General features: G+C 46.7%; 1 protein-coding gene across 2 annotated transcripts in view; it reads left to right on the forward strand.

Annotated features, from left to right (window-relative positions):
• CCDC148 (coiled-coil domain containing 148) overlaps positions 1-20,085 on the forward strand; it is a 739,559-nt gene that overhangs the window by 108,764 nt on the left and 610,710 nt on the right. Inside the window, exons 2-3 of one of the 2 annotated variants that reach the window (XM_063933692.1) lie at positions 1,563-1,621; positions 13,127-13,248. In XM_063933692.1, the coding sequence (XP_063789762.1) occupies positions 1,567-1,621; positions 13,127-13,248 (177 nt within the window). In that variant the 5' untranslated portion in view covers positions 1,563-1,566. The remainder of the gene's footprint in view (positions 1-1,562; positions 1,622-13,126; positions 13,249-20,085) is intronic. The other variant, XM_063933693.1, reaches the window with a different exon arrangement.

Here is a 20,085-nt window from a genome sequence, read left to right on the forward strand (position 1 = left end):
CTATCTATCTATCTATCTATCTATCTATCTATCTATCTATCTATCTATCTATCTATCTATCTATCTATCAATCTAGGTCTGTCTATCTACAATAGTTTAACGAACCCAGCATAGACTGAGTCACTTCAGTCTCCACCCCGTGCTTGGCTCCTCCCCCTCTGGAATCCTGCGTTTGCCCCTGCCCCTGTCCCTGCCAGCGCCAAATAATACATGAAGCCAGTACAATTGCATATTGCAATGCAATTCTGGTCACTAATATCGAGCCCAGATTGAATATTTAATTAATGTTAAATATACTACTAAGTCTTTAACAAGTGAAAATGTAAAAAAACAAACAAAAAAAAAACAATGTTATACTCTTGGAGAATTTTTGGTAATATTAGGGTTGTTTTTTTTGGGGGGGGGAGGGGGGTAGATATTTTAAACTTTCTATAATTTTACTTAGAAACATAGAATTTACCGGCAGATAAGAACCACTTGGCCCATCTAGTCTGCCCCTTTTTTAACCATATTGTTACCTCAAACCCTATTTGAGACTTATTTCTTTGTAAGGATATCCTTATGTCTATCCCATGCATGTTTACATTGCTCTACTGTCTTAGCCTCTATCACCTCTGATGCACTAGCGTATTTATAATAAGTGCAGTGTGTGCGGTGCACAGTGGCCTCACTGCACACTCTGCACCTATTTTTTTCCATACTTATCCTCCTGAGTTCTGCGTCGGCAGCACCAACACTGCAGAAATCACCAGTATAATGGCGCGGAGACCATTTTCCCGGAGTTTCGTGCATGCACGGTAAGGAAATCACTGGGGAGAAAGGCTGCCTAGTGACCCTTGTCTACGGCGCTGCCAGCTAGAGGGGGGGAGGGGGCCCTGTGGGAGCCTGCACAGGCCTTCTCCTCTAGATGCGCCCCTGCTCTGATGGTAGGCTATTCCACTATTATAGAGTTGCCTATTCATTTGTTTCATTGGGAAAAAGTAAACAACATCACAGCATTCTGAAAGCAATGAGCCGCTGATTATAAATAGCCTATGCTGACCTTTTGTGCATCCAAAAACTGTATCATACATTATACATACTGTGTGAGTTTATTTTTATCTCAGTTTACGAAAAATGGAATAGTGCTGAATTTTGTCATTTTGATCACAGATGAAGTAACATATATTTGAACTAGATAGTGGAGCACTGTAGTGAAAAGTCATACTGCACTCCTATGGTATTTAGCAGTCAGATAAATGAATATGACTTACTATTACCATCTATTCTGAAAATGATGACAATATATATAAAATTGATGCGTTCAATAAATGTAAGATGGCCAGTGTCGGTATAGACATCCTGTACAGTGTTAACGACACAATTAATTCCAAATCTTCAAAGTTAAATTAATGAATTGTATAGATTCAGCCATATAAATTATTGTATAGATTAAATCATATAAATCCATTAGACTGCAGCAGTTTGAAGTAATGAGACTTGTAGATGTGGGAGGTGATGAAGAGTAGTGTATTATTCCCTGATGCATCTGTTATTAATCTCTGTACTTCCTTCACTTACAGAGAAATGACTGGAAGAGTAATTCGGACTTTTGTAACAACTAACAGGAACAGAGACAATGGTATAGTATTATTTTACCTCTTGTGCTGACTCTAAAGGCCAGTACACACCCAGAGATGTGACAGACCGCTCAGCACACATCTCGATGTGTGCTGAGTGAGGGGGGGGGGGGGGACACTCATTTCACCCAGCTATTGACATGAGCGATGTGCTAGATTGTGCCTGCATACAGGCCGATCTAGCACCCCCGGGCCGCACATCGCTATCGCTGTGGGGCATACACACCAGAGATCCATGCTTAAAATCTAAGCAATCTAGTCAGATTGCTTAGATTTTAAGAACGGATCTCTCCGTGTGTACCCCCCTTAAGGGGTTGATTCCAAGCTGAGAGCAAAGCAAATAGAAAAAAGCAAGTGATTAATTCTGATTTGGGAATAAAGTAAGAAAGAGAACGTAACTGTCCACCTTGGGGAAACCATGCTGCACTGCAGGTGGAGCCAGCGGCAGCGCCGGCCATATAATGCAGACAGGAACCGCTTAGCACATATAAACACACATGTTCTGATGTATGTAATGTATGTGCTCTCCCTGGGGATCAGCAGCGATTGGTGTATCTGTTTTCTTCTAAGCACCCCCCTGTTAGGGTCTCCTGCCCTGTGCTGCCACGTCGTCATGGCAACCGGGAGACAAGTGCTAGTGGAGTAACCTGAGCGCAGCTGATACTCCGGTTCGGGTCTTTTGCTGTGCAGTGGTTATAGGCTCTGTGCACGGCAGGGGATCCGGTGCTGGTTTTTGTGCTCACAGTCTGTGAGGTCTGAGTGGGGCGTGGACAGCACCTGCTTTATAAGGCCTCTTTTCAGGGTAAGCAGATGCTGCTGAATCTCTGTTGGTTAGTCAGTTCATGAAAGTTAGCCAGTACTGTGTAGCTTTGTATTTGTTTGTTGCTTACTGCAAATAGGCCTGGGGATTTGGTATTACACTCTGCCAATCCAGACCTAGCAGTAAGACTGGAGTCAGTCGTTTAGCTTGCTGGGGTTCTGTTATTACTCTGTGAACTTAGCAAGTTTGCGGCTGTATTCTAACACTTGCCTGTCTAATCCTGTCTCACTGTGCTAGGTGTCAGGGGTCAGTTTAGTGGCAGTAAGCTTAAACCTGTGCACTGCAAGTGAGAATCAGGATTGTGGAGGCTCTCCTTGTGTCTATCATTCCATCTCTGACCAAGGAGTTTACTGCCACACCCGTTGGTAACCCTTTAGGGTTTTGCTGTTGCCCTTAGCAACAGCATTTCGGGTTCTCTACGTATTAAAACACAACATCTTGCTTTTTACATCTGAGCAGTTCTAATACAAGGGAGAAACCCAGTTCCTTAGCCTCTGGGCTTCTCTGTTCACTGTGTGTGTATTTTGTTACCCTATCACCTTCTGTGTACGTTATGTCATATTCCCCAGTTTGTCTGTGAGTCCATTTGTTTTGCATAACAGTTCAAACACCAGTACATTCCTGCAGACACTGGAGTGCATAACAGTTCTGACACTAGTACTTTCCTGCAGGCACTGTTGTGCATAACATATTCAGCAGCCTAATACTCCTGTTGAAATTTTGTGGGAATATGGAGCATACCCCTCAAAATACGTTGCAACAGGTGGTCGATCAGGTGCAGGTCCTGACTCGGCAATTTAATGATTTGTCCATTAAAATGCACACCTCCCAGGCTGCTGTCGGAGCTCCCGCAGCAGCAGCACCTGCAGGGGTTAAGGAGCCGAAAGTAAATCTCCCGGATCGTTTTTCTGGAGATCGCTCGCAGTTCTTTTGTTTCAAGGAGAGCTGCAAGCTATACTTCCGGCTTAGGCCTCAGTCTTCTGGGTCGGAGATTCAGCGGGTGGGCATAGTGATTTCCTTGCTACAAGGAGACCCACAGGTCTGGGCATATGGGTTGCAGCCTGACTGTCCGTCGCTTAAAAGTGTTGATGCTTTTTTTACGGCACTGGGCATGTTGTATGATGACCCTGACAAGACGGCCTCAGCCGAGGCTCAGATTTCGATCCTTAAGCAAGGGCGAAGGCCAGTTGAGGTTTACTGTACGGAGTTTCGGAGGTTGGCCCATGATACCCAGTGGAATGACCCAGCCCTGAGACACCAGTACCGAAGAGGTCTTTCTAACCAGATAAAGGACCAACTGGTACAATATCCCTTGCCTGATAGCTTGGATCAGCTCATGCAGTTATCCATCCGGGTGGATAGACGGCTGAGAGAGCGTAGGCTTGAAAGGGAGACTGAGATTTCCTTCCTTCCCAAGGGAACCTCAGACTCTGAGGAATTTTCGGAGGAGCCTATGCAGATTGGGGCTACCCGCCTCTCCTCGCGTGAGAAGACGCGGAGGAGACAGCAGGGGTTGTGTTTGTACTGTGGGAATAAAGGTCATGTGGTAGTATCATGCCCAGAAAAGCCGGAAAACTTCAGGGCCTGAGGGTGATGGGAAATATCCTGTCAGGCCAGAAGTCAGAATTTCCCAAGAAGACTTTTATCATTCCGGTGACCTTGAAGATCCTCGGTCAAACTGTCAAGACTGAGGCCTTTGTGGACAGTGGGGCCGACGGGGTTTTTATGGACCGCCAATTCGCCCTAAAACACTCTGTTCCCTTAGTACCCTTGGCATCGGAAATTGAGATTTGTGGGTTAAACGGGGAACCATTATCCCAAGGTAAAATTACCTCTTGCACTAGCCAGATTTCTTTGTTTATTGGAGCCACACACTCTGAAAAATTGTCCTTTTATGTGACTGTCTGTACTTTTGCCCCATTGGTGTTGGGGTTACCCTGGTTAAGGGCCCACAATCCTCAATTTGACTGGGTCTCTGGGGAGATTCTTAGTTGGGGTACTGATTGTTTCAGGAGTTGCTTGAGCCTTCCAGTCAGGCTCTCGCAGCTAAGTTTGCCAGGATTGCCAGGGTGTTATGCAGATTTTGCGGACGTGTTCTCCAAAAAAGTTGCAGAGGTACTACCTCCCCATCGCCCCTATGACTGTGCCATTGATTTGTTGCCAAATGCTAAGCTTCCCAAGAGCAGGTTGTACTCCCTGTCACGTCCTGAGACTCAGGCTATGGCAGAGTACATTCAGGAGAACTTGGCTAAGGGATTTATCAGACCTTCACAGTCTCCAGTTGGGTCGGGGTTCTTCTTCGTGGGTAAAAAGGACGGTTCGTTGCGACCCTGCATCGACTTCAGGGAATTGAACCGTATCACGATTGAAAACTCATACCCACTGCCTCTCATTTCGGTCTTGTTTGACCAGCTTCGTACTGCCACCATTTTTTCTAAGATTGACCTACGCGGTGCGTACAATCTAATCCGAATAAGAGAGGGGGATGAATGGAAGACTGCCTTTAATACCCACTCAGGGCATTATGAATATTTGGTGATGCCTTTTGGGCTCTGTAATGCCCCGGCAGTCTTCCAGGATTTCATGAATGATGTGCTCAGGGAATATTTGGATAGATTCTTAGTTGTATACTTAGATGACATCCTAATCTTCTCCCATTCCCTGGAGGAACATCGGAAGCATGTACGCTTAGTCCTCCAGAAACTCAGAGACCACCGGCTTGGGGCGAAGCTGGAGAAGTGCGAATTTGAAGTTCAGCAAATCGCATTTCTAGGATATATTATCTCCCCAGAAGGTTTCCAAATGGAGGGTTCCAAGGTACAGGCAGTCCTGGATTGGGTGCAGCCCACTAGTTTGAAGGCGCTTCAGCGTTTCCTGGGCTTTGCGAATTTTTATAGACGATTTATCGCTGGATTTTCGTCTATAGTGGCGCCCTTGGTGGCACTCACTAAGAAAGGGGCGGATGTTGCTCACTGGTCTTGTGAGGCTAAAGCGGCTTTTGCCCGTCTCAAAAGGGCATTTGTTTCGGCCAAGGTGCTGCGACACCCAGATCCAGAGCGTCCTTTTGTGGTGGAGGTGGATGCCTCTGAGATGGGTATTGGGGCAGTGCTTTCTCAGATGGGAGTGTCTGATAATCGCCTTCATCCCTGTGCTTACTTTTCCCGTAAATTTTCGCCTGCCGAGATGAATTATGACGTGGGTAACCGGGAATTGTTGGCTATTAAGGATGCACTCGAGGAGTGGAGACACTGGCTTGAGGGGGCTAAGTTTGTGGTCTCAATTCTCACTGACCATAAGAATCTGGCATATTTAGAGTCAGCGAAGCGTCTCAATGCCAGGCAGGCACGATGGGCTTTGTTTTTTGCTCGCTTTAATTTTTTGATAACATATCGCCCTGGGTCAAAAAACATCAAGGCTGATGCGCTCTCGCAGAGTTTTGCTCCAATCCAGGAGACCACCGAGGAGCCGTTGCCCATTGTTTCCCCATCATGTATTAAAGTGGGCATTACCCAGGACCTCTTATCATTAGTCCTTAGAGCACAGGAGCAGGCTCCTCCAGACCTTCCGGTAGGTCTTTTGTTTGTGCCTCCTAGGTTAAGACAGCGAGTGTTCCTGGAATTCCATGCCAAGAAGTCGGCAGGTCACCCGGGTATTGCCAGAACTCGGGAGTTGCTATCTAGGGCGGTGTGGTGGCCCTCGGTGGCTAAGGATGTGGATCAGTGGGTTCGGGCATGTGACATCTGTGCCCGAAATAAGACTCCTAGAGGGGTTCCTGTTGGCCCATTACATCCACTCTCTATCCCATCTAAGCCATGGACCCACATTTCAATGGATTTTGTGGTGGACTTGCCCAAATCCTCGGGGATGACAGCCATCTGGGTTGTCGTTGACAGGTTTTCGAAGATGGCGCACTTCGTTCCACTGGTTGGGCTGCCATCAGCCAGACGCCTGTCTGAATTATTTATGCTGCATGTTGTGCGTCTCCACGGGTTGCCACTTGATGTGGTCTCTGACCGCGGATCCCAGTTTGTGGCCAAATTCTGGAGGGCATTTTGTTCCGATCTCCAGATTTCTGTCAGCTTGTCGTCAGGCTACCATCCGCAGTCTAATGGGCAGACTGAAAGGGTGAACCAGTCCTTGGAGCAGTTCCTCAGGTGTTATGTCTCCAAGTGTCAGACTGACTGGGTTGCTCATCTGTCCATGGCGGAGTTTGCCTATAACAACGCGGCTCACTCTGCTACAGGGATCTCTCCCTTCCTTTGTGTGTATGGGCATCATCCTAAGGCCAATTCTTTTGACCCCCTGGACTCCACGCCTGGTGGTTCCTCTGTGGTTTCGGTCCTTAGAGGTATTTGGCGGAAAGTGAAGAAAGCCCTTGTATCTGTGTCATTAGTGACCAAAAGGGTTTTTGATAAGCGGAAAAGACCCTGCAGCTTCAAATTAGGAGACTTCGTCTGGTTGTCTACCAAGAATTTGAAGTTGAGACAGCCATCTCATAAGTTAGGCCCCCGGTTCATCGGCCCTTATAAGATCACCAGGGTTATCAATCCGGTGGCATTTCAGTTAGATCTGCCCCGTTCTTTGGGTATCAATAAAACATTTCATTGTTCCCTTTTAAAACGGGCGATTAGTAATCCTTCTTCCAGTGGAAGACCTTCCCCTCTTCTGATACGTGGCCAGAGGGAGTTTGTTGTTGAAAGGATTCTTGACTCCAAGGTGGTTCGGGGTCGGCTGTCATTTTTGGTGCACTGGAAGGGGTATGGCCCGGAGGAGCGGTCGTGGGTGCGCAGTTGTGATCTTCATGCCCCCAGACTGATACGCTCTTTCTTCTCGCAGTTCCCCGATAAACCCGGTGGTAGGGGTTCTTTGACCCCTCGTCAGAGGGGGGGTACTGTTAGGGTCTCCTGCCCTGTGCTGCCACGTCGTCATGGCAACCGGGAGACAAGTGCTAGTGGAGTAACCTGAGCGCAGCTGATACTCCGGTTCGGGTCTTTTGCTGTGCAGTGGTTATAGGCTCTGTGCACGGCAGGGGATCCGGTGCTGGTTTTTGTGCTCACAGTCTGTGAGGTCTGAGTGGGGCGTGGACAGCACCTGCTTTATAAGGCCTCTTTTCAGGGTAAGCAGATGCTGCTGAATCTCTGTTGGTTAGTCAGTTCATGAAAGTTAGCCAGTACTGTGTAGCTTTGTATTTGTTTGTTGCTTACTGCAAATAGGCCTGGGGATTTGGTATTACACTCTGCCAATCCAGACCTAGCAGTAAGACTGGAGTCAGTCGTTTAGCTTGCTGGGGTTCTGTTATTACTCTGTGAACTTAGCAAGTTTGCGGCTGTATTCTAACACTTGCCTGTCTAATCCTGTCTCACTGTGCTAGGTGTCAGGGGTCAGTTTAGTGGCAGTAAGCTTAAACCTGTGCACTGCAAGTGAGAATCAGGATTGTGGAGGCTCTCCTTGTGTCTATCATTCCATCTCTGACCAAGGAGTTTACTGCCACACCCGTTGGTAACCCTTTAGGGTTTTGCTGTTGCCCTTAGCAACAGCATTTCGGGTTCTCTACGTATTAAAACACAACATCTTGCTTTTTACATCTGAGCAGTTCTAATACAAGGGAGATACCCAGTTCCTTAGCCTCTGGGCTTCTCTGTTCACTGTGTGTGTATTTTGTTACCCTATCACCTTCTGTGTACGTTATGTCATATTCCCCAGTTTGTCTGTGAGTCCATTTGTTTTGCATAACAGTTCAAACACCAGTACATTCCTGCAGACACTGGAGTGCATAACAGTTCTGACACTAGTACTTTCCTGCAGGCACTGGTGTGCATAACACCCCCATATCCCCCCTCGTGAAACTAGCCAATGGGAGTCTGGGGGAACGGGGGCTTAGAAGGTGTGTGATGCCTTATGCTGAGTCCCTGGCTCCTGATGCACAAATCCTGCCGATCCCCAGGGGAACCAACCAACATATATATTACATACATCAGAACAAGTATGTTTAGATATGCTGAGCGGTTACCCCTACACTATATGGTCGGTGCTGCAGCCGCCGCTAGGTGGGGAAGATTTAAAATGTGCGGAGAGATTTAAAATTGAGTGTGGTGTGTCCAAACTCAAATCTCCCAAGTCCAATAAAAATAAAGCTTCTTCCTGAGTTACTGGGTGGCCCCTAGTCCCTCTCTTTAATGTTTAAATGACATGCACTTGCATCCATTCGCCAGATATCCGTATTATTCTCATATCTTCCACTTGCCATAAAAACGCCCACTTACTATGAGATTTCCTATGTTCCCCATACACCACACAAAGATGTCCTCAAATCCCCCAGCCTTATTTGGAGTTTTAGTGACCAGATCTGTAACTATGGGTGTGAGTGGTGCCACTGCCCAGGGTGCCCGGGGATCTGGGGGGAGGTACAGCATCCTAGAGGGCCACTGTAGGGCTGTGGCTCATCATTTGGATGATCCGGCATTCAGCTACTATCTCATCCCTGTGGGCCTGCCCCCTTGTTATTACATAATGACAGCACATCGCTGGGGAAAGGGCCAGCCCAGGGTGCATTATTGCTCTGCTATGGCCTTACTAGTGACTACATATTAATCTATTGTCTAATAAAAGCCTAGCTAATGATTCTTGTCATGCTTTAATATGTATGCAGGAATCTCATTGGTCTTTACTATGGAAGGAGATGGGAGTCCATCTGGTGCTGACTGCCCATCCTTCCCCCTTTGCCCTCAGACATTTTGCTGCTGTTGTGTGACCTCCCAGCATTGTGTGGAGCAGGCAGCATGATGCAGGGATCACATGTTGTGGAAGTCAACTGCAAATAAGAAATCCAATTCATTCTGTAAATATGAAGGCTCTATATAAATTAATATTTATGTAGAAATAATATGCTCTTCAATAAGCTTCACCCATAGTCCTAGCTCTTTTTTCCAGCAGTGAAGCTCAGCGAGGCAGAATGCATAGAATTAAGAGCTGCAGAAACAAGTCTTGAAGAGAAAAGGACTGATAAGGCATTAAGCAGGAATAAGCTGGGCACCTCACAGACCGCAGCAGAATAAAATGCGCCCTGTGCCTGCCCCGACCTGAATATGTGATATAATGATCAAGGAGAAACTGAGCACCAGGAGGGTCCATAGGATACTCCACGCGGCTCTGCGATGGCTTGCCATTGGGACCAGTGAGATGTTGAGTGCCTGGAGTATCCTAACTGGCGCCCCAGGGGTAAATTTACTAAAGCTTCTAAAACAGAGAATTGGCGATGTGGCCCATAGCAACCAGTCATATGCTGCCTATCATTTCTCTATTGCCTTTTAGAAAATAATATAAAGGTTGAGTATCCCATATCCAAAATGCTTGAGACCAGAGGTATTTTGGATATCGGATGTTTCCGTATTTTGGAATAATTGCATACCATAATGAGATATTATGGCGAAAGAGCCCAAGTCTAAGCACAGAATGCATTTATGAAACATATACACCTGATACACACAGCCTGAAGGTCATTTTAGCCAATATTTTTAATAACTTTGTACAGTAAACAAAATGTGTGTACATACACACAATTCATTTATCTAAATGCGAAAACCCTCACTCACTGACTGACTCATCACTAATTCTCTTACTTCCCGATATGTTAGGAAGCTGACATTTAACATAGGTATTCTTCAAGTAGGAAATAGGAAAACTACATAATTAGAATTTTCATAAACCTCACCTAAGCGGATGAGCAGGGGGTTGACATAATGAGGTCATAACCGAGGCGTGGCTTGCGCTGCGTGAATGATAACGCCCAAATGGACAATGGGATCAAAATTTGGATTGCACCTCTAGTGTGTAGAATTTAATAAACTACAAAAAATTGGTCCTGTCACTTTTTACTGTATCTGCTACGGGTGCTTCTCGGGGAATGTCAAGAACCATGGATTAATACTTACATTAAGATGTCTCAAATTTACATCTCTATAGATTTACCAAATTTTTAACACTCATTTATATTTACAACCGTGAAAATCAGAAACTCCTGTGTGAAGAACGGGTAGAACAGCTAGTTAATATACACCTTAAACACACAGCATGAAGGTCATTTATTACAATATTTTTAATAACTTTGTGTATTAAACAAAGTTTGTGTACATTGAGCCATCAGAAAACAAAGGTTTCACTATCTCACTCTCACGCAAAAAATTCCGTATTTTGGAATAGTCCGTATTTCTGAATATTTGGATATGGGATACTTAACCTGTACAGCATCTCATTGGTTGCTATGGGCAACATCACCAATTCTATTTTAGAAGCTTTAGTAAATTTACCCCATAGTGTTAGCAGTAAGTCGAAATGGTTGGTCATCTTAACCTATTCATACACAATTTAATGTAATGAAGTTGATTAATTAAAAGAGAATATTGTTTCACAGCATTATTAATAAATGTAATAGTTGCATTATTCACTTAAAATGCAATTAAATGTAATTATTCTCAAATCCATTTTTAATGGTTTATAAATCCAAAGAAGTCTTCTTTCTTGAGGTACTCCAAATAATAATAATCATCATCATCATCATCATCATCATCATTATCTTTGCGTTGTCTTACATCATTGCTCCAGTAGCTGCAAAAATTAAACAAGTGTACCTGGAGCGGTGTCTGTCCCATTAGGTCCCGTCTCCAGGGCGTGTGCTACAGTTGGGTCTATACACCCTTACTTTATTTTAAGATGCATTTAAATTTTATTTAAGCATTTTGGCACAGATGCCAACTGCATATATTTATTATCAAGAAATGGATGTCAGGCGGATTCTAGATGTGTAAAATAGGCAATAGACAACACAGATTATCATATACTGTAGTTTCCGCTAAACATGACAATACTCACATCTGACATTGTGACAATCTTCACCAGTCAGCATGCAGCATACTGTCCTGGTTTTCCCTGATTTTACTCAAACCCTGGAGCAAGGACAGAAAAGGGCATTGCATATTTGTTGGGAACCCTGTGCTAAATCATTTGTAGACAACCTAATTCAGGGTCAGGGTTTCATGCATAGCATAGCAGCTACCTTACTGCTGAAGTATGCAGTATTTTTACTGACAATTTTGCAATTCAGTAGTACTGTAAACTTAGCCCAAGGTCAAATAAATTAAATACAGATATCTGTATAATGTAGAATAATACATTATAAAATGAGAGAATGATTGTATTAACATTGAGTGACCAGCTTAGTTTTCTTAAGCAAAATAACCCTTTTTATTGCATTGTATATACTGTAAGTCAAGAATAAATATAAATATTGATGAATTTATACTTGTGAATTGTAGACTTCACATTACATAAAATGCAGAAATATATCAGTAAACTGTTTTAGAATTTGGATAGTACCGGTGCATTTCATTGAAGAACCTGTGCCTTAGGCTTACTGCAAGATTGAAGCTGGTAACAAGTATATTAATATAACATAATTTTTTCCTTTGAACACAGTCCACCTTCCCCAGCCCACTATCTTCAATTGGTGACTTGATCTTGGCAGACCAAAGGCAGCGCAAAGCTCTATGATCTCTCTGCTACCTGACAGCCCAGTTGTGTAAACTCTGTTCATTTCCAAGCAAATAACTAACCGGCCTAACGGCTGATGGCAGATTCTGAACCAAATGTAGAATAAATATAACCTTGTAAACCCTAAATCTATACAAATAAATAAAAACACAAGGCATAAAGTGGTGTTAAAAAGGCTTCATTGATTACACAAATAGTATGGTGGCAGAAGAAGGAACTGCAGTTATCAGTGAAGCCACTTGTTCAACGCAATTGTAACTTCCAACAACCATTTTTCAGGGCCAATCAATAACAGAATTATTGGTATCCAACTCCTGTACCAAGCCCACCTAGCAGAGTGGTGCTGCTCACAGGTGTCACTTTGAGGGTGCAAGGGGTGCGGACCCTACACAGGTGTCACCCTCAAAGGAGGTGACACCAAAATGCTGGCAACTCTGCAGTGACAGGGAGCTGGGTGCTGCACTGTGACATTATCTGAAGCACCTGACTCCTGTCACTGAGAATGAGCTGCAGCACAGTCTCTGGAGGCAGCCTGGCTTCTCCGGGAATGCTGGCCACCCCGCACCCCCTGTAGTGATGAAAATGGACGCCTGCATCTGAAAAGGGGCATGGCCTAGCAGGAAGGGGCATGGCATCAAGCTCAAGGCTAGGCCATGTTCCCTTTCGGACGTGCGTTTCTTCGGCGCTAGTGGGGACTCTGATTTGCACACTGGGTGTCACCACACCTGGTGACACCTCCGGTGCTGCGGACCCCAGTAGTGTAAAATCAGCCTGTCCCTGGGTGGAGACAGTTGGAGTAATTTAGATATTATAGCATTGAGTTTAGAAGCTGAAATCAATGCTATAAACTCTAAATGACTCCCATTGTCTCCACCCACCTAGGTGGATCAGCCAAAAAAAAATCAATCCAAATACAAAAAGGAACTAATTCTATCTTTAACTATTCAGCTGCAAAATTCCTTTGATTTTAGGTGTAAATGAAATGCTTACAGTTAGTTAGTATGTGGCATAGAAACTTGTAGGTTCATTTCTACACAGTGGTGTTCAAGATATTAACGTTTTAATAGGCTCGTCATTATTAAATGTATACATAAATACATGTCATTATAATTTATTTCTTTTCTCTGGTATGTTGAACTAGACGAATTAGTGGTTCACATGAAGGATGGAATTGGCAGCTCAAAATATAAACCTGTTGATTATCAACAACTACGAGCAGAAGCAGAGGCCAAGAAATTAGCATCAGCAGACATCCAGCTAAAGGTAGGCTGTCAAAGGTTTATCATTTTTAATACACTGTATTCATTTTGCAATACGGGTGTTCCACAGGGTGTGGTATCGGTCACATGACTATATCCTGTTACCACATATTACATACAAGAAGATTGGTCCTCTGCTAACACCTATGGCAGTGTATTAAAAGCACACGGACATTTGGAATTTTGATGCTGCTTATGAAATTCTGTTGATAAAGGTGCTATTGCTCGAGGTATATGCCTTTTAAAAGCTGTGTGCAAGTAACGACACGGTGAAGATGATGTTGAACTCCAAATGACACTCATGCTTAGCTGAATGTAGGGATTGGCCAACTGTAGAAGATTTGGTATTTTTGGTTATAATTTCATCTTTCTGCTGCGTGGTACACTGGGTAGACAAGGATAGACATAGGGGTGTAGAGTAGGATCTTGATCCGAAGCACCAACAGGCTCAAAAGCTTTGACCTTCTTCCCAAGATGCATAGCGCCGCCTCCTATATCACCCCGCCTCCGTGCACAGGAGCTCAGTTTGTAGTTGGCGCTTGCAGTGCAAGCATGTAACAGGAAGAGCTGCTCACAGCAGCTCTAGAAAAAGCTTTTTCTGAGGAAAAAAGAAGACTACAAGGGCTGCAGCAGAGGCACAGATTGTGCTGGATGTCAGTAGACATTGCCTGCTGCAGCTCCATCTCTCCCCCAGCAGCGCTGTACACCAGTGCTTAAAGTGGTCCTAGAGAGGTGGTGGAACTCACCCCCCTTCCCACGGTGGCAATTCAACAAAGGTATTGCGCGCGCCGTAAAAAGGGGCGTGGTCTCAAAAAAGGGGCGTGTTACACAATAGTAATAACGCCCACAGTAGTAGCACCCCATAATACACATAATGCCTACTGCAGTAGCGCCTCTTATACAATGCCCACAGTGGTAGCGCCCCTTATATAGAGCCCATAGTAGTGGTGCCCCTTATGCAATGCTCGCAATAGCAGTGCCCCTTATGACCCCAGGAGTGATGCCCCTTATGAAGTGCCCCCTTTACAATGCCCTCATTAGTAGTGCCCCCAGTAGTAATGCCCTTAATGGTAATGCCCCCAGTCGTTTAGCCCCTGTAGTTATGCCCCCTTGTAGTTTAGCCCCCAGTAGTAATGCCTCCAAGTAGTAATGCCCCCAGTAGTTTAACCCCTGTAGTTACGCCCCCAGTAGTAATGCCACTGTAGTTATGCCCCCAGTAGTAATGCCCTCCTGTAGTTTGCCCCCTGTAGTTTGCACCCAGTAGTAATGTCTCCCAGTAGTTTGCCCCCAGTAGTAATGCCCCTCTGTAGTTTGCCCCCCAGTAGTAGTGCCCCCCCAGTCAGAGCCGGCCCTAACCAATATAATGCCCTAGGCAAGATTTTAGCTGGTGCCCCCTAGCACCACCGCTGGTTCCGCCTCTGACCTTGCACCTCTTTCCCAGCACCATCACCCCTCACCCGTAGCAGTCCTTATTTTGGTATTTGTACCCCCTATATTTTAAATAGGAACCGTTCGCACATTTGGCGCACAGCCCAAAAAGGGGTGTGTTTTTGCTGGCAAGGGGCATGGCCACACAATAGTAACCTCAATTCCAATTACGCCACACAGTACTGCAACTTTATTCAAATTTTATCATGCAATAGTGTCCATAATTCATATTACATCCCACAGTAGTATCACTTTATTTTATAAACGTTACTCCTCACAGTAGAGCCCCTTATTCACATTACATCACACTGAATTGCTCCTTATTCACATTACATCACACCCTATTGCTCTTTATTCACATTAGATGACACAGTAGTGCCCTTTCTATACGCAACGCCACATAGTAGAGCACCTTATACACATAATGCCACACATTAGTAATGCATTTATACACAATTCCACACAGTAATGCCCCTTACACATGAGACACATTAATGTCCTTATAAACATAATGCGCCTTACACATTATGACAACTTTTATTAATGCCCTTTTACACATAATGTCCGTTACACATATGCCGCACATTATTAATGCCCTTATACACATAATGACACACATAGTGCCCCGTTACACATATGTTGCACATTATTAATGCATTTTTACGTGACAAACATAATGTCCTTACACATATTCCGAACACTACTGCACAACCAACCCACTCACATCATGCACACAGCACTCACACTGCCACTAACACTGTGACCTCTGCCTCTGCTTGGATACAGATGTGTCCTCATAAATCTTGCCTCAATGCTAACGTTAGGCACCTTTTTTTATGAAAATGCATCTTATTTGCATTGCTATGTGGCTAGGATGTACAAGCAGCATCTGCTGACTAAGCTGATATGCAGCATGCCTATATACTGTGTGAGACTGTGGCTGTATCTGCATATGAAATGCTACACACAGAATATAGGCATGTCGCATATCATTTTAATCAGCAGAAGCTGCCGATGCCCCTAGGCATATCAAATGCCCTAGGCAACTGCCTAGTTTGCCTATGCCTATGACCGGCTCTGCCCCCAGTAGTAATGCCCTCCTGTAGTAATGTCCCCCAGTAGTAATGCCCCTCAGTAGTTTACCCCTCAGTAGTAATGTCCCCCAGTAAATGCCCCCCAGTAGATGCCCCTCAGTAGCTTGCCCCCCAGTAGTAATGCCCTCCTGTAGTTTGCCCCCTTGTAGTAATGTCCCCCAGTAGTACTGCCCCTCAGTAGTCTGTCCCCCAGTAGTAATGCCCTTCTGTAGTTTGCCCCCTTGTAGTTTGCCCCCAGTAGTAATGTCCCCCAGTAAATGCCCCCCAGTAAATGCCCCCCAGTAGTAATGACCCCAGTAGATGCCCCTCAGTAGTTTGCCCCCCAGTAGTAATGCCCCCGTAGTAATGACCTCTCAGTAGTTTGCCCCCCAGCTGCTACACAAATAAAAAAAAATAAAAAACACAGCACACACTATACTTACCAAGCCCCGCTCCATGTCCGGCCGCTGCAGTCCTCTCGCCGCCCGCTCCTCTGCACTATGAGAGAGACGTCATGACGTCTCTCCCATAGCGCGCACTGACTGAGCCGGAAGGCGGAGCTCAGTACTGAGCTCCTGCCTCCGGCTGCCGCTGTGCGGGAAGACGGGCGCCCGCTGGTAACACACTCTCAGCGGGCGCCCGTCATCTCCCTGCAGCGACGGGGACACATCGCCGGGTTAGGTGAGCCGGAGGAGGCGGAACTGCGTTCCGTCTCCAAGTGGAACTGACGGAACACAGTTCCGCCCCGTTCCGGCTCACTTTAACTCCTGCTGTACACTCCCGTGCCCTGGTTGCCGGGTACCTACAGCAGGAGGCTTCGGTTTTCTTCCAAGTTAGTCACACACGGCTAGGGCTCTCCGGGATCGCGTGGCCGCACTTCGGGAGGAGGTAAGAGGGTCCCGCTCGCGGGACCCGCACTTTATCGCGATCCGGCGCGGCCGGTGGGAGGCGGGCCGCCCGCGCTGGCGGTGGACAATGTGGCAGTACAGTTGATCCCACTAGATCACCAGGGCTTGGGTGCAGGTCAGGTTTTCTCTCTAAACCTTTTTTACAAGTAGCCCGCAGTACCCGGTGGTTTTGCCAGCAGAGGGGATAAGGCTTAGACCTGGAGCCCCTCCCCCAGCCGCAGGGCGCCATTTCCCGCAAATGTTCCCGCTCTGGAGCTGCATATCTGTCTCTCCTTCACTCCCTGGCAGTGTCTGCGGCGCCATTATTCCTCAGTTCACTGTTCCTGGGAATTCTTGGGCAAATCCTCCTATGTAAAGCCGCCTGGTTGTCAGTGCTGTGACTTTACAAGACACTTAAGTATTCTACCTGCCTTTTTTAGTCAGTGTTAGTAAGAAAGAGTGCACTTAGTCAGGGTTTCCTAGTACAATTACCCTGTGATATACATCCAGTTCTTACTGTGTACTGTTATATCTATTGTTATATAGCTGTGTAAGCTAGTCCAGTGCAGTATTATTGTTAGTAATAACCTCTGCATTGTACAGACTGTGACTATATGTGTGTGCATTTGATAGCTGAGTGGTGTCCATTTCGTGTCTTTCACTCAACCTGCTATCCCTATATTCTATAACCTGAGGGGGCTTGGTGCGTCAGGTTTTATCTAATATAGGATTTTCACAAAGATATACTGTATTACGTATTTTTCTCTGTGATTTAGTCACCATATCTCTCCTTTATCTCTGCTGGTGCTGACTACACTGCGCAGGGGTTTGGGCTAGAGGTATTGTGCTGCTGACAAATTGTACTGTGTTACCTGATACTGCAAGTTATATCATGTCTGCTTCTGAGGGTAACGGTTCTGGGGCTGAACATACTGCCGGTGTTGCTGAAGCCGCAGATACCTATGAGGAGAATATAGCAGCTTTGGGCTCTGGTTCTGGGGGCTCCTTGCCCCCTAGTGGGACGGTGGCAACGGGGGCAAATAATGACCCACCGTGGGACGCTTTTTGCACGCTTCTGCATACGCTAGTTCATAAACTAACACCCCCTATGGGATCCCCAATGCCGGTGCAACCGTTTGTGGTCCCTGCAGCTAACCCGCCATGGGCGGACGATTTATCTGCTCAATTAAAGAAGTTGAACCAGTCCCTGACTACTAAAAAGTCTGACCGTCGCTCGCCTACGTCCAAGTGGTCCTCTAGGCGAGCGCTTGTCTCCTCACAATCCACTGCTGTCACTGACACCTCGTCTGATGAAGACGGCACTTACACTGACCCCACAGGTCGTCACTCGAGGTTATGCCATAGCCTTCAAAAACCGACCCCCTCATCGATTTTGCCAGACAGATGTCCCGTTGGACAAGACAAAGGCAAACACTCTACATTCGGTGGTACAGACCCTCCTGGATACAGGAGTCGTAGTACAGGTACCTCTTGCGCAGAGGGGCCGTGGGTACTATTCTCCGCTGTTTCTAGCCCCGAAACCGAATGGGTCCTCCCGGGCCATTCTCAACCTCAAGGCATTGAACAGGTTTGTGAAGGTTTCCAAGTTCCGTATGGAAACCCTTCGCTCTATAGTTCTGGCCTTGGAACCTGGGGACTTCATGGTCTCCATGGATATACAGGATGCTTACCTGCATATTCCTATAGCAGTGTCTCATCAGCAATACCTGAGATTTGCAATTGGCAACTGCCGTTATCAGTTTCGGGCGTTACCTTTTGGTTTAACAACGGCTCCGCGAGTCTTTACAAAAGTCATGGCGGTGATGACGGTGGTACTCCGCCGTCAAGGGGTCAGGATACTGCCGTATTTGGACGACTTGTTAATCCTGGCAAATTACCCAGAACTTCTCCTGCGTCATCTAGATGTGACGGTCTGGTTTCTGCAAGCCCACGGGTGGCTCATCAACTGGAAGAAGTCATCCCTGATCCCTGCTCAGAGCATGGTGCATCTGGGAGCACTATTGGACACTCACAACCAGCGGTTGTTCCTGTCTCAGGAGAAAGTCCTGAAACTTCAGGACAGCATTCGTTGCTTCCTATCTAGTCTGCAAGTGTGGATACATTCGGCGATGCAGGTGCTGGGCCTCATGGTGTCAGCATTCGACATGGTGGAGTAAGCTCATTTTCACTCTCGCCCTCTCCAATTCTAGCCAAATGGGACGGCCTGCCTCACCGGATCAGGTCTCAAATGATCTCATTGACTCCGGAGGTCCATCTGTCGCTGCTCTGGTGGCTCCGGGACCAACAACTGTGCAGGGGCCGTCCGTTCTAGATATCCGACTGGGTCCTGTTGACGACAGATGCCAGTCTAAGAGGTTGGGGCACGGTGATGGAGCAACACTCCCTTCAGGGGCGGTGGACCAAGGAGTAGTCCCTCCTCTCGATCAATATTCTGGAGTTGCGGCCGGTCTTCAATGCCTTGAACCTAGCCCAGCATTTAATTCAGAACCGTCCTGTTCAAGTACAGTCGAACAACGCCACCACAGTGGCTTACATAAGTCATCAAGGCGGCACTCGAAGCCGCCTAGCACTGAAGGAAGTCTCACCGATTCTACAGTGGCAGAACGCCATCTACCGGCCATATCGGCAATATTCATTCCGGGAGTCCTGAATTGGGTAGCGGACTTTCTCAGTCGTCAGGACGTGCGTGCCGGCGAGTGGGCATCCAGAAGTGTTTCAACTCCTAGTGGAAAGGTGGGGCCTTCCAGACGTAAATCTGATGGCGTCTCGACACAATCACAAGGTTCCAGTCTTCGGAGCAAGGACAAGGGATCCTCAAGCAGCATTCGTGGATGCGCTGGCGGTACCGTGGAGGTTTCGGCTGCTGTACGTGTTCCCTCCGGTTTCACTCCTGCCCAGGGTAATTCGGAAGTTCAAGCAAGAAAAAGGAATTATGCTTCTCATAGCTCCAGCGTGGCCCAGACGGCACTGGTTCTCAGACCTGCAAGGCCTATCGTCAGAGCGTCCAATTTTACTTCCACAACGCCCAGACCTCCTCGTTCAGGGCCCCTGTGTCTACCAGGACCTAGCCCGGCTGTCTTTGACGGCGTGGGTCTTGAAGCTTCCGTCTTAAGGGCTAAAGGGTTTTCTGAGGCGGTCATTCAAACTATGTTGCGGGCCCGGAAACCGGCTTCTGCTCAGATCTACTATAGGGTCTGGCATTCTTACTGTCACACGCCATAGGCGGCGTTCACCGCGCTTACCCCTGTGTACCTGCTGGTCTGTGTTGCGGCCTCCGCCTTCGGTGGTCCACAGGCTCCGGCGCCTGGCTGGCGCGGCCCCTGGCGGTTCCCCGGGGCAGGGGTGCCGCCATGACACCCGGCATCACGTGGGCGGGGAGCAGGTGACGTCATCAGACTGTTCCGCCAATCCAGCGGAGGCGGGAGATTCAAA

The sequence above is a fragment of the Pseudophryne corroboree genome, chromosome 7 (genome assembly GCF_028390025.1).
Source record: "Pseudophryne corroboree isolate aPseCor3 chromosome 7, aPseCor3.hap2, whole genome shotgun sequence".
NCBI classification, from domain to species: Eukaryota; Metazoa; Chordata; class Amphibia; order Anura; family Myobatrachidae; genus Pseudophryne; species Pseudophryne corroboree.